The sequence below is a fragment of the Molothrus ater genome, chromosome 2, assembly GCF_012460135.2.
Source record: "Molothrus ater isolate BHLD 08-10-18 breed brown headed cowbird chromosome 2, BPBGC_Mater_1.1, whole genome shotgun sequence".
NCBI classification, from domain to species: domain Eukaryota; kingdom Metazoa; phylum Chordata; class Aves; order Passeriformes; family Icteridae; genus Molothrus; species Molothrus ater.
The window spans coordinates 30132121-30151727 of NC_050479.2; the positions used below are offsets into that span (position 1 = coordinate 30132121).

At 37.9% G+C, this 19607-nt stretch overlaps 1 protein-coding gene across 1 annotated transcript; it reads right to left on the reverse strand.

The window, feature by feature from the left end:
• Nucleotides 1-2363: 2363 nt before the first annotated feature.
• LOC118692858 (interleukin-1 receptor type 1-like) lies at nt 2364-18314 on the reverse strand. The gene is made up of 12 exons (XM_036392954.2): nt 18287-18314; nt 17719-17950; nt 15978-16167; nt 14870-15044; nt 13639-13704; nt 9669-9789; nt 8213-8358; nt 7294-7437; nt 6068-6232; nt 4422-5340; nt 3259-3541; nt 2364-2647 (listed from the first exon to the last, which is right to left on the reverse strand). Exons 1-10 carry the CDS (start codon nt 18291-18293, stop codon nt 4964-4966), a joined length of 1623 nt encoding a protein of 540 aa, XP_036248847.1. The 5' UTR covers nt 18294-18314; the 3' UTR covers nt 2364-2647; nt 3259-3541; nt 4422-4963.
• Nucleotides 18315-19607: the final 1293 nt, after the last annotated feature.

Here is a 19607-nt window from a genome sequence, read left to right on the forward strand (position 1 = left end):
AAACTGGGGTTTTTTTTCCCGCATTGTGTATCATAGTTAACTGCTGGTTTTGCCCACTAGCTGCTGAGAAGCCTGCTACAACCCCTGCAGAGCTGGAGGAGTCCATCAAGACAAGGTGTGTGGGAAAGTTTCTGGGGCTCAGTGATGCTCTTCAGATGCACTGAGCCACCTTTGCTTCTAGAGCCATTCTAGCCAAGACAACTATCACTTTATCACCTACATTTGTGTGTTTATATGGACAAAAAATTAAGGTGTCCTTTTTAAATGCAATTTAGAAATTAAAGAAGGGCAGAGAAAATAACCTAGCATATTTAAACAACCAAGAAATACAAATGCTTGATAAAAAAGTCACTCTTACTTAAACAACACCTTTGCTTTTTTACAGTAGGATGCATTTACTATTTAAGTAGAAGCTGAAAAGAAAATTGATATGTGTGCTGCCACAATATAGTTTCAACTTAATCACAATTCATTTAGATGACTAAAAATATTTCAATTATGCTATAAAAAAGATCATATGACTATTCATTTCCCCTTTTGTCTAAACATAATAAAATAAATCCCATAATTAAAAATTAGGTAGAGTCAGTCAGATTAATGTCTTGCACCCTGTATCAGTGAATGGGCAGTGTATTCTTTCTCATCTCTGAAACACTACTGATAAGGACATACAATATTCAAGCTTGTCAGTCAAAATAATAAATAATATGGTAATAAAAGCCAGCAGTATTTCTAAGTGCTAATACATTTAAACATATTTTGTTACAGCTTGTCACGTAATGAAGACAAAACCATTACTAAGCATTTTGGTGTGTCACATTTACATTATTTCATCCTTACTTCCTAAATACTATTTCATCATTAACTTCTAGTGAAATCAGTGCACAAGGTTAGGGAAGTGCATTGCATTTAAAATCAAATTCCCTGCTGTCTGATGTACTAACACAAAACAAGCAATCTTCTAAAAAGGAAGATTGCCATTGCCTCCATCCTCCCCTCCATCCTCCCCTCTTCATTTTTCTGGTTTCACTACTTTTTTTTTCTATCATGTAAGAAACTTCAGACTTAAGGGAAAAAAAAAAGATGAGGTATAACTTGGGACAAATCACTCATACCTGCTGAAAACCTGAATCCCACAGTGAAACCACTCTGCAGAAGAGACAGGCGCAGGAGCACAGCATTCCCCTCTTCACTGCCCCATATCTATGCCCTGGAGCCACTGCAATCAGCATGAGCCTGTGTGAGACTCAGGTTGGGAGGCAAGGACAAGTCAGCCAGACTACTCAGACTCACAAAATCATAGAGATGGTTTGGGTTGCAAGGGATCTTGAAGATTGTCTAGTTCCAAAGCCCCTGCCACAGGCAGGGATACCATCAACTACACCAGGTTGCTCAAAGCTCCATCTAACCTGGCCTTGAACACCTCCAGGGATGGAGCACCCACAGCTTCCCCAGGAAATCTATTCCAGTCCCTCACCACCCTCATTCCTGATATCTGATCTAAACCTACACTCTTTCACTTTCAAGCCACTCCCCCTCATCCTGTCAGTACATGTTCTTGTAAAGTCTTGCCCCATCTTTTGTGTAAGTTCCTTTCAGGCCCTGGAAGACCTTTATTTGTCCTCCCCAAAGTTTTCTCTTTTCCAGGCTGAACAATCCCAACTCTCTCAGCCTTTCCTTACAGGAGAAGTGCTCCATCTCTCTGACCAACTTGGTGGCCTTCTCTGGACTTGCTCCAGGTCAATGTTGGAGACCCCAGAGCTGGATGCAGCACTCCAGGTCAGGCCACACCAGAGCAGAGGGGCAGAATCACCTCCCTCACCCTGCTGGCCATGCTGCTTTTGATGCAGCTCAGGACACAATTGGTTTCTGGGCTACCCCAACCCATACAACACAAGGGTCTGGCTTTCCTTGAGCAGATGAGAGAGTAAGCACTTGCCCCAGGGGCTGAGCAGAGAAAGCTGCCTCCCCACTGCTGCTGAGAAGCAATTGATATTGCCCCCATTTGAGGCTTCCTGCATTTCCCCAGCTCCTGAGGAGCTGCAGCAAAAGGCTGCTCAGTGTGGCACTGTTGAGGACCATGCCAGTCCCAGAGAACAATGCAGCAGCCTTGGGGCTGCTGTAGCTTCACCTTGCTGCAAGGAGAGTACCAGAGAGAGCAGAGCCAAGCTCACAGCCTCTCTTTGCCCAGGCAGGGTGAGGTGGTTTGTGCTAGTGTTGTACCACAGCCAGATTGACTGGCAGCAGCCTGAATGAAGATCTATCATAGCTGTCTTGTTAAGCCACTGAGTCACAACTGCTGCTTGCCATTGTCCATTCTCAGTCTGCTTTAGTGGAGAAAGAGGGCAAAAGAAACAGCAGTGTGTATGAAAAAAATATGTAGTGCCTTTATTAAATTTTAAAATGAACTCTTCCTCAAAGTGCCTTTACATAACACACATGAAAACTTTAGCATTATTTATATAAATATATCAAAATGAACAAGTGTTTTTTAAAAACCACTATTTTGGCTCAGTAAAATAACCTTCCATTCCTAAAGTTAGGGATAACAAGTAGCAGTTCTCCTTTCAATCTGTTCCAGTCAGCAGAAGTAATTAGGAGGATTGAGGTCGCTGGAACTCTGTTGGCTGGCCTGCATGACTGTGAGCTGTCAAGGTGAAAGCACAAAGTCAGTGTTACACCCTAGTTCTCAGAGTACAAATACCATAATGTCAGTGTCTGGTCCTCACATTTGATACAGGGATCTTCTTAAAGAAGAGTTTTGTGACCAAACCATAGTTTCTGTCCTGTTTGATTCTTCTATCAGTGTGAACCATAACAATTAGCCTTGTTCAGATGGCTTTCAGTAACTTCAGGTGGATCTCAAAGCTCTTTTACCCTACAACAGGCTGCCACAGAACACACACCATATATAAAGGCAGACTGCATGAACAGCTAAGTAAATATGGCACTTCATGACTAGGACTGATCATCCTTTGACACTTCTCTTGTGACTAAAACACAGAATGGGAAAAGACTATGAGCATCTGCATAGGTCTGTACATATATGACATTCATCAATAAAACACCTCAGTACCATAACAGTGTGAATTAGTCTGACATTTCAAATGCACTTTCCCCCCTTCCTCTAGAAATTAAGAGATTCTTATTCTATTTTGCCAAACACACACAACTCACAAAGCTCAGAAGGCACTGTCTCTCAAAAGCACTGTTTCTAGTTTCCAGCACACACTTAATTTAGTTGGGAAAAGAACTTACTTCCACTGGCTTTGTCACTTATCACCCAGAACAGTTTTGTTTGGTTGAGTATGGAGGCATAAGAAAATTGCTTGAGCCATGAAAGAAGAAAAGCCAACACTGCAGTGTGTAAATTAATAGATGAATTCTGAAGGTTGCAGAACATAATTTTTTTCAGACAAAAAAGTGGAGATCCAGAGGGAAAATTTCTGCCTAATACTGTATTAGTAAGAGCCTTCTGTCCAAGCTTGGAAAGTGATGGAGGTTGACACAAAAGCAAGTTGCTTGTTTCAAGATAAAGGAGCTGCAAGAGAAAATATAGGTTGGAGTTTGAATGGGAGGAGAGCAAAAGTGCTGCAAGAAAAAAAGCTAATAGGACACAAAAATTCAGAGTTGCAAGCAGCAGTAACAGTCAGTTCCTGAGGCTTCCCTATACAACAAGATCTCACAACCTAAAAGCATAACGTTCAAGGACAGACTGAAATTACAGGGGGAATTTGGCTCTCATCTCCTGTTTCTATAAAAAATAATAGCTATAAACATAGCATTAAAGAGGTATGATGATTTTTTCTAATAATAGAAATTAATTCCCTTCCCAAAAAAAAGAACTGATCATTGCAAACTACATCACTGCCTCAAGTCAAACATAACTTTAGAGTTAACACTTCGGGCATACAAAATACTATTAAAAATATTTTAATATGAAAGAGAAAGGATTCAACATTTTACACAACTTCCTTTCCCTTTTGTTTGGAAAGTCATGATTGCAGCCCTCAGCACACAATCATCTCAGATTCCTTACATATCAGAGCAGAGGGAAAGGAGAAAAGCAAGCAGCTGCAGGGGGTAACACAGGGGCATCTCTCTCTCTCTCTGCCCCTTGACATGGTCCTCAAGGTAAGGTGGATGAAGTCAACCATACTGCACCTCCCATGACAGACTCTGTGTCATTAGCCAATTGTTCCACTTGGGTAAATAAATTTATTAAGCCATTTAACTGGAAAGAAAGTTTTCTGGAGATTAATTTTTTACTCGATACAGATTACAAAGGTATTTTTACAATATCTGCATGTGACAAAGTGACTCAAAATGGCACTGATCTATCACATGTAAAAGAGATCAAGTAAGAATATTTAAGCTTTGTCAGGTTCAACAGCACTTTTAGAGGGCTGGAATTCTCTTACCTTTTCTCCTGGATGTGAATTCTGTGAATTCTCCTGGATGATAACACACTGATGCAGTAACATGGGGATTTATCTTTCCACAAACTGAACAAGGCAAATAACAAACTTGTAACAAAGAAAATGTTTGTGTCGTTTCATTAAAAAAAAGAAACAAACATTTACTGGCACCAGCCATGCACCTTATCTAATATCACAACAATAATTAGTGTAATTCCCTTCATATTGAAACTTTAATTGCAGAAAAAAAAATCAAATTTTCTTCATTGGCTTCAAGTTTTTGACAATTTTTTGTTAATACAAGGGAATTTCACAGAATCATTCTTGGAAAAGTACTTGTGTGCTTCCTACATGTGCTACTGATATTTCTCAGTGTTCTGTTGATCCAGCCAGAAGTAAAAAAGATTCACATCTGTAGATGAAACTGTAGTACCTTCACGCCAGTAAATCTGGATGACATTGCACAAAACAGATACATGGGACCTTCAGTCAATCCATCACCAACTGTGTGAACTGAATCAGTCATTAAATTTCTCATTTGTTATTTAAGGCAAATTCAAGTCTTTTGGTAACAAATGCAGCTGTGATAAAGAGCCACTTTTTCTGGATGGCATCTGGTAGCGCACTTTCTTCCAAAACCTGGTTCTTGCTGAGTGGGACCTTTCTGAAAAGTCCCCTTTCCATCGGATAACCCCATGCTTTTGCTTAATATATCTGATGGATTCAGGCATGGTTGCGTAATCTTGTATTTTTTCAAGTTCAATGAGAATTACTTGAATGCCATCTTGGATAAGAGCACTATGCATGGCTAGCTGCTTTTCAGACTCATCTTCCAGAATGCTGTAACAGGAGGGCTCTGGTACTAAAACAATTATCACTCTCCTACTTTGACGGATTTTTTCATCAGCAACGCTGATCACAGCTGTAGAGAAAAAGGTTGTGCAAAATTAAGGTTTTACATTTCTATTTTCTGTTACCAGTATTCTGCAGCTGATTCATCAACTGTTTGATATTTAAGCCAACACACTTTACATCAAAACAGGATGTGAACATGCAAGCAGTTACCTTGGGTTAGCCTACCATAGAAATCTGGCCAATGCAACACAATCTTACCCCATCAGAGTCTATACGTCTATATCCTTGTTTTGCACGAACAGAGAAGAGCTACCAACTATCTACTACTTATCTTGCTAATGCCATTTTATTACCATCATAGGTACAAATGCAAAAAAAACCCCAAGTTCCAGAACCACAGGAGCTTTTCACCTTAAACAGACTGTTTCTGATGTGCTCAACTGGTTTTGTTCCGGTAAGTGGAAGAGGAAAAAAAGATTCCCCCCATCAATGGCATTCCAGTCAGTTAAGTCACAAACAGTGAAATATGGTAAATACCATACAAAAACCCCATGGCTAAACCCTGAGAACAGACTATTGCATTTTTTTCAAGCTGAAAAATTTAAGCAGCACTTTAGATTCTACTTCTCTGGGAACCCTTCCTTCTCAAACCACTACCAAAATCCTTCAATGTAAAAAAAAAAAAAAAGGTTCATTTGATATTTGATGATGAGAGAGATTTAGATTCCCATCTGACTGCTTGTTTCTCAGGTCAACAAGAAAACTCAAGTCAAATTTGTCTTCAGCTACCTTACCTTCTCCTGGTAAATCATCTCTCCCAAGTATGAAGAGCTTATATCCACACTGCCTTTCTAAGACCTCTGGCAGAATCTTCAGGGCAAAAATATCTGATGAATACAAGCAGCTTTCTCTGTTCTTTGGATACAGAACATAAGCATCATAGATCTTCTCATCTGAAACTAAGGAGTGAACAATAGAACTTCCATAAAAATAAATTCTAAAGATACAAGACCAAGCAAGCAAACAAGGGAAATCTCTAAACTCTGAGGGGTTTTCCCTTACTTGAATCATTGTTTTAGGTCCTAATCCTCCTATATTAGCTAAGCATGTAGGATCATACAAGGCCTGAAATTTTTGTAGGATCAGGCCTTCTAGAATTCAGGATGCTGGATCTGAATAGGCAAAAGAGACCTGAAAAATTAAGTTGAAACTTTCTCTTTTGAACAAAAAACAAAAAAGTCATCACTGAAATATTTGAAAAACAGTGAACCTAGTGGTACAACTGATACTTAAAATTCCATTTGCCATCATACTCAAGGTGGTGTTGCAACCTGGAGTTTCAACCACAGCGACCACTTAGACATGACAACAAAAACAAATTAAGTGTCAAATTTCAAGATCTTAATTGTTTTGGTTAATTTTGATCAAACTTTTCAGAAAGACATAATTTAAAGGACTTTGAAGAAAATCTAAGAGAATATCAATACCTCCACAAGATACATGGCTAGAGAAACAGAAAGTATCTCCTCTCAGATGGCTGGAAATTACCCATACTTCAGCATACTCTCATAGACAACACCCTTTCAACATTATTTTGAATGCCAGGAAAGCAAAATTTCCAGAAAGTAAAATAATCAGAAGTGCCTTTAAATAGAAAACTACACCAAGTTATATTTTCCCTGTTTCATCTATAGAAAATAAAAAACACATAACACTTCTAATGTGTTATTGTTTTCTGTAACAACAGTAATTAAAAGTGATCTGAAAAACTGCTGTCAGAGCAGTATTCAAACCACTAGGGTGGGTCTTCAGTAAAAGAAATGATAGTTCTGGATGCCTGGGAAGTTGCTAATTTTTTTCCCAGCTTTCTTCATCTGAATTAATTCTAAACATCCTGAAAACAATATTATCCTTTCAAAAACCCCAAGGAAGACCAATCATGATCCATGAGAGTAACTCACTGCTGTGCAAGTAAAGGTGGGAGCTCAGAACAACACTCAGCACTGTTACATAAACATACCTTTTTTCCCCAGGAAAGGATGGCAGGAGTCCCGATACCAAAGCACAATATCAATTTTGAAGATCTTGTAGATAAAGAGAGTAAAAAACACTAAAAATACCAAGGAAATTCCTCCTCCAATTAAGTACCCCTGAATGTTTCGAGCTGCAGCAGCACAGAATAGGAAAGAAAACAATAAGTACAACTATAAGCTAGAACCAGGGAAAGACAAGGATTGTACAAAATTGTTTAATCATTAAAATACTTTTGTTTTAAAAAGAGTGAAAAACAGGACAAGCTGTTTAATTTATGCTTTCTGACATTACTGTTATTTGATAAGCCTACTTTATCTTTCAGAGAAAAAAATACCTCAAGAATATGATAAATGAGGCTTCTCTTCAGCTGAAACACCAAAATAAAATATTGACATATAACCCAGCACAGCAGTAGAATGAGAATTCTCGTACAAAATTCTATCAGTCGGAAAGCAAGGAAGTCTGAAAGGTGGGGAGGTGATTTCCTGACCTAATCTCCCCAGACCAACTAGCATTCCATTGTCTCTGCCTTCAGTGAACCTACTCATTTACTGTCATTAAAACACCCCCCACAAACTGCATGTTTTAGTCAATGCATTAAAGAATTTCTGAAGTTAAATCCTACCCTGACAATCTTTATGAAGAAATTATAGTCATGTAACAAGTTAGAGTTCATTCACTTTCAGTCCCAAAATACTGAATGAGAGAAGACAAAGCAAATCAAAAGCATTGTTTTCTTTCATTTTGCTAAGAATGTGAGAAAAAAATTCACAAAGAAAGGTACTGAGATGCACTGCCCATTTTACATAAAAGTATATCACACAGCTTTAATTCTAATAGGGCATAGTCAAACTAACTGACAAGTAAGCCAATGATCACCATTTTATCAAGAAGAGATCTCTTACCTGGGTATTCTAATTTTATGTAGGCTGTAAATTGTTGAGAACCATATATGAAGTGGCAGAAGAACTTATGAGCATAGTCCTTTACTGTCACTTTTGAAATGTTAAATTTTGTTCCAGATACAGCAAGTCCATGAGGCAACCCCTCTCTGTCATAAGAAAAGGTACAAGGAAAACATCTGTACATAACTGCATATCTATGCTGAATATGAGACAGATTCATCTATCCACAAATACAAAGATATTAATTTTTTTATCCTTATAAACCTAAGAAGCTAGTGAAGCACAATAAATATACCTCTGTAACTAACAATTTCATGAACTAAAAACATACTGGGATTAATTTTTTCAGGTTTTTTTGGGGTTGAGTTTGTTGAGTTTCCCCCCCCCAAGCTGGACAGAGTGCACCATTAGCAGTGTTGCAGGTGACACAAAACTCAGAGGGATGTCTGATACAACAGCCAGCATCCAGAGGTACCTTAACAGGATGGACAAATGAAAAAAAAAACCTCATGAAGTTCAAAGCAAAATGCAAATCCTTCATATGAGTAGGAATAACCAGATCCCAGGCATCCTGGACTGCATTAGGAAATACGCTGCCAGCAGGGTAAGGGAAATGATCCTTCAGTGATTTTCAGCACTGGTGAGGTCACACCTGGAGTGTAGGGCCAGTTTTGGGCTGCCTAGTACAAGAGATGGATGGATTTGCTGGAGCAAGTCATGTGCAGTGATGTGACAGATAAGGAATTGGAGCATCTGTCATACAAGAGAGCAGGGACTGCTCAGACTGGAGAAGAGAAGGTTTGGGGGCAGGGGATGGATCTCATCAATGTGAGTTAATGCCTGATGGGGGAAGGCGTGGAGAAGGAGGAGCCAGGCTCCTTTCAGTAGTATCCACTGACTGGACAAGAGGCTATGAACACAAATTGAATGACTTTCCCATCTGAAATTCCACCTGAACACTTTTTTACTTCAGGTTAGTCAAACATTGGAACCTAAATGTCCTGCAATAAGAGTTTCTGCCTTGTGTTCTTGAGGATTAGCAGCTGTGTCTGTACTTTAAAAAGGACCATTTTCACAAATAAAAGTACGTTGGGTGACATTTCATTTTGGAACAATATATCCTTCCCATATTAATGATAGAGGACAGGCTTTAACGTACTATTAAAAAAAATCACATAAGGAAAAAATACATAAGTATTACAAAATTGTATTTCAATAGTATTATAAAAATCTACATGATTGCTGCATTCTATTTGTATCAGATACATTATTTATAATAAAATGTTATTATTTTAAAACCAAGCAATAAGAACATACTTGTGTTTGATGCAGACTTCTAATCAGCCTTTCAATGACTAGTGGCAAAGTAGTCTACTTTATAATGAATTCTCTGCACATTACTGCAGACTACTTCACCTACATATGCACTACAAATTCAATGTATAAGGATACTTACTCATAAAACTGTTCCATGTAGGTTTCATCAAAGATATCAACATCCTCATCATTAACTTGCCAGAATGGAATCAAGCCATTTATGCCACTTGATATGTTACACTCCATAACTACATGAGAGCCTACAAAAAAACAAACGTAAACACAGAAACTGAAGGTCCTGTAATAGGAGCAGAATCAAGTGATGAGGGAGTAGCTGGGAAAAGGAGGGATATAAAAGAAACCTACTTACTTTATGAAAAGCAAAGTCCTTAAAACTCATCCATTTGTAATTCATATTTGGGTGTCTACAATCTGGGTATAAATTCCATCCTAAATATAAGTGTCTAAATGTTCACATCTACATACAAGCGAGGTGTCTAAGCTAGTAACAGCGTTCATCTATGCTGAAGTCCACTCACATTAAAGTAGATACCTTAACTGAATGACTCTCCAGACTCCACTGAAAGATCTCCAGGGCTTGAATCAGTTGCATGTACATCTATGGTGACATCTGAGATGCTCTCAAGCATCCAAGGTATCCATATGGAGTTGTCAGACAGGACTCCAGATCTTTAAGAAAACCGCACTGCTAGAGTAGCCAGACCACCCAAAACAGCACTCTTTGTGTAGGCACTGAATTGAGCTCCTGCTGATACTGGCCTGAGTTAAGGACCTCAGATCATATGCACATACCCGCGCGCAGACAACCTACATCTGGGAGCTGAATCCTATTCTTAGTGACCTTGTATATCTTTATACCAAATCAGGATCTTTTGGCCAGCACTGTCCACTGGGTTGGTTTCTGAATATTATCACACTTTACCTCCAGAGCAAGCTCACCTGTCACTCAGCTCCTTTGCCACCAAGAGTCCAGATCTTACAGAACACCTCAGTATTAAGCAAGCCAATTTGCAAAATGTATTTATTGCCAATGTACCTCAGTGAGCTCCATGTACAGGAAGGTAAGCAGCTTTCTTGGATTCCTTTCCTTCTGTATTTTACCCATGGAAGTTAGGATTTGATAGCAGAAGGTGGGCTCTCTCAGCTGGCCTATGTAAAGATCTTAGTCTTTCATTTCCTAGAACCGCATCAGATCTAGATGCTTCCACCAAGGGATGGTCTCTAACAAAAGTATGGAATAAACCTTTAGCTCACATGGAAAGCACTTACTTGAACAAGAGTTCGCACAGAAATCAGAGATGCTCCCCAATCTCTTCCTTCATGTCCTTCTACCACAACAGTTAATTTTTTTTAAGATGTGGTTTAGTGCATTGCACAATTATTCAATAAAACCCCCTCAAGCATTCCATGCCCACACATTCATGAATGCACTGTTAAGTTTCTACACCACCTTCTGCCACTTCTCATTCAAAAAACATATAGCTGTTTCCATACAAGTGTTCATGCAGCTGCTTAGAGATTCTGCCCCACAGCCAGACATGCAGTAGGAGGTTTTATTTTTTTCCCCCAGTACCCCATTGAAGGTACTGGACAGAGAATATTGAATATTTGAATGGCAACGTCATTTTAAAACAAACAAAACCACATCTCAAATTCCTTTAAGAAGTATCCCCCCTATGTGTTTCTGTAATAGGGAATCATTTGTAGATCTCAGTTGTCACAATAAACCCACTTTGTGGCTGGAGTCTCCTTTTAGTCTCACCTGTGGCTATTACTCTAATGTCTGTAAAACAATCAAGGTTTGCTCATCCTAGGTGGTCTAAAGCACCTAACAATACACCAGCACAACTTTTAATTAATGCTGTGTCCAAGCTGTAACAAATATGGACCAAATTCTACAATAAGGAGTCTAAACAAGTTGTCCCATAACACAGTCTTAATGACTCAGGCTGAGAGTCACAGCCAGTCCCTGGACTAATAAATTGCTCAGAAAATACTATCAAGCATTGAAAAAAACCCCTGACACTGCCTTCAGTAAATTTAAAAGCCTGCAGATCAGACTCCTCCTAAGTAGAGGCTGCATCAGTAAGAACTTTTCTGAATTAAATGAGATAACTACCAGCCAAAACTGGGGATGAGATTTACATGATACTTTCATGGGTTGGAGATACAGTACAGAGAAGTCTGACTGTAACATTACTTCATTTCTTCCACAGTTACAGTTACAAACAAAAAGTCAAGTTTTCACACAAAAATTAGGGTTACGTGAGGTAACATAATTACTATGGAAAGTCTCCCTGTATTATCCAAAATCTGGTGAACAAATTTCCTTAACAGTGAAAGAACTGAAAGTTTTTCAGGCATGTATTTTTTGTAATGAAGACAGAGAAGATATAATTACCAGAAAAGAATGGGCTGCTGAGTGATTCTAGATTACTTCAACAGAATTAAATAACCATCTGAAGATCACGGGACTGTAAGCTTTTAAAATAATAGTTTTTGTATCTGATCCTAAATATTCTCACTGTTTAAAAAAAAAGCCTTCTGGACTTTGGAAGATCATAATTTCTGTTAAAGCACAATCACAGTTCTGGTCAAAATCTACCAATCCTCACCAAAACCTGGCAACTTCAGAATAAGTCTTTATCTTTCACAAGCCATTGAGGCCAAAAAGAAAAGAACAGAACAAAAAACCACTAAAACCCCAAAACAACCCTAAACACACACACACACACACAACCCACTAGTGTTTCAGTGCTGTCCAATTTAACGACATACATACTGAAAGTTAGAATTGGGACAGACAAAAATGTTTCACATGATACAAAAAAACATGAAGCTTTAATAGGAGAAAACAACACTAGCTGCACACAATTTACAAGCTTAATGTCAGAAAAAGCAACAGCAAAAGTAGATGTGTTATGTGAGATTCCACGAGGGTGATACACGTAAAAATAATCCACAATGCTCTGGCCTGACCTCCCATGTGGTGTTAAGAGTCCAAATGCAACCTTTGCTCAGAGCTTCTCTAATGATCTAATTCCTCAAAAGATTACAAAACTGTTTCCTGTACTAAGAAATTCTAGTAAATAGCCAATTACGCTTCTCCAAAATCAGTTAATGCCCTTTTAAGTCAAATATTTTGTTTGAAACCACCCCCTTTGATACAAAATGATTTTTAAAAGCGCAGTTTAAGCAGCTCCAATCTCATTCTCCTGGACTTTGTCAGTAGAACACAACTGTCTGATATGTGGTGCACTTTAAACACGTGTAACTTTACTTGGGAAAAGACTGCAACACCATATACTTGGCCCAGAGAATTACAAAACAATTGAGGTTCTCTTCTGAAAGCGAGGTCTTCAATCTAATTTCCTGCTCAAGGTATGGCCTGATTCTGAGGTCAGATGAGGCTGCTCAGAGACTTATTCAGTCAGGTTCTAAAACCGTTAAAGACAGACATCACAACTTTTCTGGGCAGCCTGCTGCACTGCCCAGCTGTCCTCTCTGTGAAGAAGTTATTCTTTATACCCAGAATCTCTTATTTAATAAATTTCCAAGATAAACAGTACCTGGGATATGCATCAACTAGCAGCTCACTGTTTCACAAAACATCAGTATCCAAAATCTGTATTACCCTAAAACAAGGAATAAAATCCAGGTTGTGGAGATGGAAGGGAGACAGGAAACATACAGGAAAAAAAAGAGCTACTGAACGGGTCAACGGCCAACAATCCTAATGCGCTACATGTACATAAGCCATATTTCCACAGATACTGAGGATACATCAAGACACAAACACTGAGAAATGGTAAAAAGGATAGACGGAAATAACAGAAAATAAATAAATGCATCCTGCACAACATTGCTGGTCAAGAGACTCCAATCTTAGGCAAAGTTACCTCCCCCCAGAAATTATTTGCGGGAATCACATTCTATTATCTATCCTCTGTCTTCCAGATATTCTCAATCCACATTCTTATCCCCCAGTCTTGCTGAACTCTGTGGAACTGTTCACATATCTTTTTAAAAAGACCAGGAGCTTATTTGTTTCATTAAAGTTAATGATCTCTTAAATAGTCACTACTTACCGAGTTCTACTTCAATTGTATTGTTCCTTGGATAAATAAACTCTGGTTGCATCTGCAGTGGTTTTTCTAACCGCAAAACAAAGAAAAATAAAACCTTCAGGCAGGAAAAGATCCACAACTAAGTTCAACTGACAATAGTTTTGGTTTTACAGTGGGTTTGGTTTTATTGTTTGGTATTATTGTAGTGCCTTACTTACTACAAGTTTCAAATTTACAACAGAAATGTCTCATAAGATATTTGCTCTACTCTCTCCAAGTTATTCTATTTTAGCTTCCAAGGTAACAGAAAAAAAAACAACTTTAAAATGCTTTAAAAAAATCTCAAATTTACTGGCAGCAGACATGAAAGTAGCACAAAACCAACAAACAAAGATAAAACCAAAAAATGCAGTTAACTTATTTGGAGATGGATAAGGAAGAGGAAAAAGGTTGTATCATTGACTTCCTAGATAAGATGAATATTTTTTTAAATAAAAGTTTAAAAAACCACATACTTACACTGGGCTGGAATAGTATCATTCTGCACGATATACAGATTTGTTGCAAACAACCCACTGTTCTTATATCTCCTATGTAAAGTCAGAATTTTGGTTTAACCTAAAAAGATGGACCTGCTTTCTCCAGACAACTATTCTGATAGGACTTTTATCATGTTACTAGTCAGGTCACAAGCAACATTGCCCACAAAGACATAATCACAATGATAAGTGCAATAAATTACACTACTGGCAGAGTGACAGCAGAAAAGCACAACCAAGTGCCAACAGTAAGCCAACCCCTTCCAGAGGAAGGTTTATTAACTTTTTTATTATTTATACAGCTTATCACATCTCCTTTCCCATCAATGGAGAAGCAAGTTCACCAACAGGGCTTCAAGCAGGTCATTTGCTGTGATAGTCTCAGGAAAAAAAATCATCTATTTTTAAGTTTATTTACTTTAATGGTGCACTATTTGTTTTGACAAAAGCAATACCTCCACACCAGGAACCACTGCTTTCTTCTAATTCTCATTCCTAACCCTGCATTACTCATTTCCCCATGACAATTCTTCTTCAAAAGGAATGCTCAAGGGTAGCAACATACCACACTGTCTTTCAATTTTATGTTCAGGAATAAATTAAAGACTTACAACTCTAATTTCACAGAGCTGAAAAGTAGCTTGCCAAATATCTTATGCCTGCATACAGATGTTTACAGCAGAACCAAAAAGGAAATAACCTCATGCTCTCACCTTTAACTTCCAGACTTATGGTTCTTGAAACATTAAATTGTTTTCCCATATATTTGTACACCATCTGGCATGTGTAGTTTCCTCTGTCTTGCACAGTTACATTACGAATCAAGACAGCATTTTCACCCTCTGCCAAAAGAAGTCGCTTGTCTTCAAGAAATCCAGGTTTACACTCCTAAACACACCAAAGGTACCTGTGACTTAAAGGGAACTAAAAAAATCTGACACACCAGTTACTGTACTCTACTGATGATTAAAATATTTGGCAAACACTGAGTTCTTTGAAAGCCATGATGTGGATCCTTTTCCAAGCATTACTACAGTCTAACAAAGTCTGATAACACCTTGCTCATTTGCATTTAAAAAAAAAATCACTGCAGCCAACCCTTTAAGTTTTCAGACGCTGTGCTTTAGTTCACAGCTTGACAGTTTTCTATCTCAGGTGTAGTAGAAGTTATTACACATGCAGCAGAGTTTATGAGAACACATTTCTCCACCCCTACTTCTCTATGATGAAAGCGCTGCTGTAGCAGTGCCTCCTGCTGTTTGGGTGTATCCCCATTTCTGTGGCAATGCAAACTCCGGGAAAAAAGCTTCCTTCTCCTCCTTGACCTGCAAGCAGTGGAGAATCTCTTCACCTCAAAAGATGTATAGGTGCTGCACATAAGTTATTTAACATGTATAGGCCCATGTAGCTGCTTTAATACCAGCATCAGAATTAGGAGTTGAACTGTTTAGATTTTTACCTTAAAACAGATAAAATACATGTTTTCAAGCTTGCACAGTCTACAGAGCACTTTCATAGAACCAAAGTAAGCAGCATAAGAATACCACAGCATGATCAACAATGCCTAATATTCTGAGAAACTGAAATAATTATGCAAAGCCTTCTATTTACAGAAACATACAAGTTTTAAAACTTATGATCTACATAAAATCATCAAAGGATAAACCAGAATTGCACAAATCTTATTCGCACTCATGCCACACTCAAACTGTAGAGAAAATAAACATTCCCTTCCAAAAGCTGCTTTTCACAGTTACTTCATAAGACATTTTAAATAACACATTTTGTATCTTGTATATATGAAATATACATGCTCAGTACCTTATACCAATGTACTTCAGGCTGATTATTGTCTTCATTTTTAAATTGTTCTAGATCAGGACATATAACCTTTCCAGTATTCGCGCTTGTCACTTTTTGTTCAAACTTCATTTTTCCATTAAAACACAATCCATTATCGTTCTTAAAAACGGTTAAGTTTATAGTTTTTTTGTTAGAGTGGTTAAGGCTCCTGTAATTAGAACAGCAGACAAGTCATGTAATTAATTAATAATTAATTAATTTAATTAATTAATTAATTTCTAGCAAGTCAGGGAGAGAGACTTCAGCATCTCTACCAGCCTTTCCTCTATAACACCCCTGCTATATTCCCTTAGTTTGTAAACACCATCCTCAGCCTCTCAGCTGCTGTTCCAGGTGAAGAGATGAGAATAAGCTCTGAGTTTGTGTTGTGAGCAGAAATGGAATTTGCTTTGGACACATGAGAAGGGACATCAGGACTTCTCAGAGCTGCAGTTAAGGCTTAAGTGTCTGATGCACAAAATGTTGCTTACAGTTAATATGACTGAACCTCTAGCAAGTTGTTTGTTCTGCTGATATTATGTAAGCCAAGGATGTGAGGTGCCCACAGGAACACATCTCATATCTCAAGTAACTAAAACCATAGCAGGAAAGGCTAAATTAAAATTATGCAGCTGGGTAGCTTTGCATGGATTACATGTATTCTGACTTCCAATTTTGGTTTCATGGTAAACTCCAGTGAAGGAATGTGCCTGCGACATTGGAAGTTTTTGCTGATCATTCACAGCCCAAACTCCTCCAGCACAACTCTATGCACACCAGAACATGTAACTACACACTCCTAAATCAAATTTAGGGCCATCTGAAAAGTTTGTATTGGCTATTCTCAGTGTGTTGTGGGAACACCAAGAAGAAAGGAACATTTTATGTATGTCTTCCCAAACTTAATTTCCTGTTCAGCACACACTGAATTTCAATCATTGTAAAAAAGATTTGACAACCTAAATAGTGAAGTCCAGTGCTTGGCTAGATTAATCTAGCCAGAGCTTAAAGTACTAAAAAAGCTAGATATAGATACTCTTTAAATAATCTATTCCTTCTTAGTTCTCTGTGCACTCAGATTATTTGAGTAGTAGTAGAGACACATTATTTTCAGTCTCTAAAGCTGTCTAGCACACTGCTTTGCCCTTTTAATGTATTCTCATTTTTGACCAGTAATGAAAATATTTTAAAATAAATCATAAAAACTGTTTTCAGTCTTTTAACTTTTGGACTTCTAGTAAGACTTCCAAAAAGTTGCTAAGCTCTCCAGAAAGTCTGTGTGGTGATAAAATGCACCGTTTGCTCCTCTTAGAACTTTCCTACATTTAGCCTTGTCCTACAAAGAAACCAGTGTTCTTCTGATCTGTCAGTATCAAACAACAGTTTGAACACAGGAAAAGCCAAAGAGGTTAAGGCATTTTCCTGTGACCTTACACTTCATCCAAAACAAAGCAACCAACCACCCCCACAGACCATTTTTAGTACTGTCATGGTTTAAGATAAAGAGAGTCTTCTGTATGAACCACTTTTGTAGTACTAAATGCATGGAATAGCAGAGAAACACAGGCAGCATGCAGAAACTAAAGGCATGGTGAAAACAGCACTTAGAACTGATCCAAGCATTTTACCTAAAACAAGAAGTTTTGTACACTCAAGTTTCACAAATTAATTATCACACTTGCAAATTATCATACTAGCAATCCATTGTTTCCTTCCTTACCTTACATTGCATTCATAAAGTCCAGAATCTTCCAGCACAGCAGGAATAAACCAAAGCAAGCCCTCTCGCTGGTGGATCCTGGCATCTCTCTCTGTGGTCACTGCTGTAGCACTACCATTTTTATACCATGTCAAATTGTAATCAGAGTGAAGCACTGGCAATGTAATTACTGGGCAAGTAATAGCTATAGGCTCTCCAACAAGCACAAAGTAATCACAAATAACGCACCCTTCTGTTAAAAAAAAAAAAAAGAAAAAAATGAAAAAATAGCAGTACTTTTAATTTCTATACTTTTATGTTTACGAAGTATTAATGCCCATTCCAAGTTACACAGAATTAGAAAAACTTTCTGTAACAATTTACCATTAAAACATCACAAGGCTATTATTTTTTGTTTGTTACCACCTTCCAGTTGAGAACATGATCACATATTTTACAAGCTTAAGGCACAACTTCCCTCTTTGTAGTAGCCAGCAACAAGCACATGCAAGTCAAACAGCCTCATTGTAAAACAGAGTGTAAGATGATCCATGGGATTCATCAGGCAACTCCAAGCTTCCCAACTTACCTGTCATGTCCTTGTTATTTAACCATGCTAGTACTTTTGCAGAATTGCCAGATTCTTAAAGTAAATACTATCTATGTAAAGCACAGTGCAAACAGCAGCAGTGCAGAATTCCTGACAGTATTCTGCCACTAGAACTGTGGGGACAAAAACAAATCAGGGAAAAAATTTGGAGAGAAAAAGTATTTAGATTAGTAAGTCTTGGCTATAATGTATTATTTCCTTCCTACATTTTTGCCTTTAACCAGAAGGCCCATTTTTCAGAACATCACAGAAAAGGCCAATGTAAACATAGTTTTAATAACTATGCCTGTGTAACAAGCTGACAGGACACAATCATGCAGCTTAGCAAGCATCTCTCTTAACACCAGCCAAAAAAAAAAAAAAATCAGAGAAAAAGGACAGATATTGCAAGTTATCAAGAGCCCAAACATGCAAACAAAAACTTAATGAAGAATATTACTGTAGCACAAACTGAGCTGACCATTTGGCTATAAAGCAGATTGTAAAACTGTCAATCAAGCTTCTGCATGCATTTGTCTAGAGAAGCTGTGGATGCCCCATCCCTGGAAATGTTCAAGGCCAGGCTGAATGGGACTTTGAGCAACCTGGTCTAGTGAAAGGTGTCCCTGCTCATGGCAGGGGGGTTGGACTGGTGACTGATCATCTTTAAGGACCCTTCCAATCCAAAGCATTCAGTGATTTTATGTCCAACACTGAATGTTTATGAAACTGCGAAACATCTGGTTGAACGGATTTTACAAATCTTGCTGAATGGCTGTACAAATACAAAGTTAACATATTCAATTTCAAAATAAATAAAATCTTCACTAATCTTTCTAATATCACTGCCTTCCCATTTAAAGACTTCCAAGTAAGTCTCCATATAGTTCAATCTAATTCAGACATTAGTATTAGACTGCTTATACCAAGAGTAGCAAGACAAGCATAATTAACTTATGTAGTTTTAAACTTTACTGAAATACTAGACCTATCATTAAAAATATTACTAATTTAATTGTAAAGAAAACTCAGCCTTACTGCTTTCAGAACTAGACATACAGAATGTCTCATGAAGAAGGCACCCTATAGTTAACCTTAGGTCAAGGAAGTTTATCACTTTGGGATTTTTTCATAAGAAACATGGAGAGGCTAATCAAAGCCTCAGAGCCCTAAATTTAAAAAAAAATTATCTCCATTTTTCCATGACATCCCCAGTGAAATTTGAACCCAGCAGAAGCATCCAGCTATTGTCAATATGCTAAAGCAAAAACAAACCCCAAACTCACTACTTGTTCTCAGTAACTCTTTCCTACTAAATACA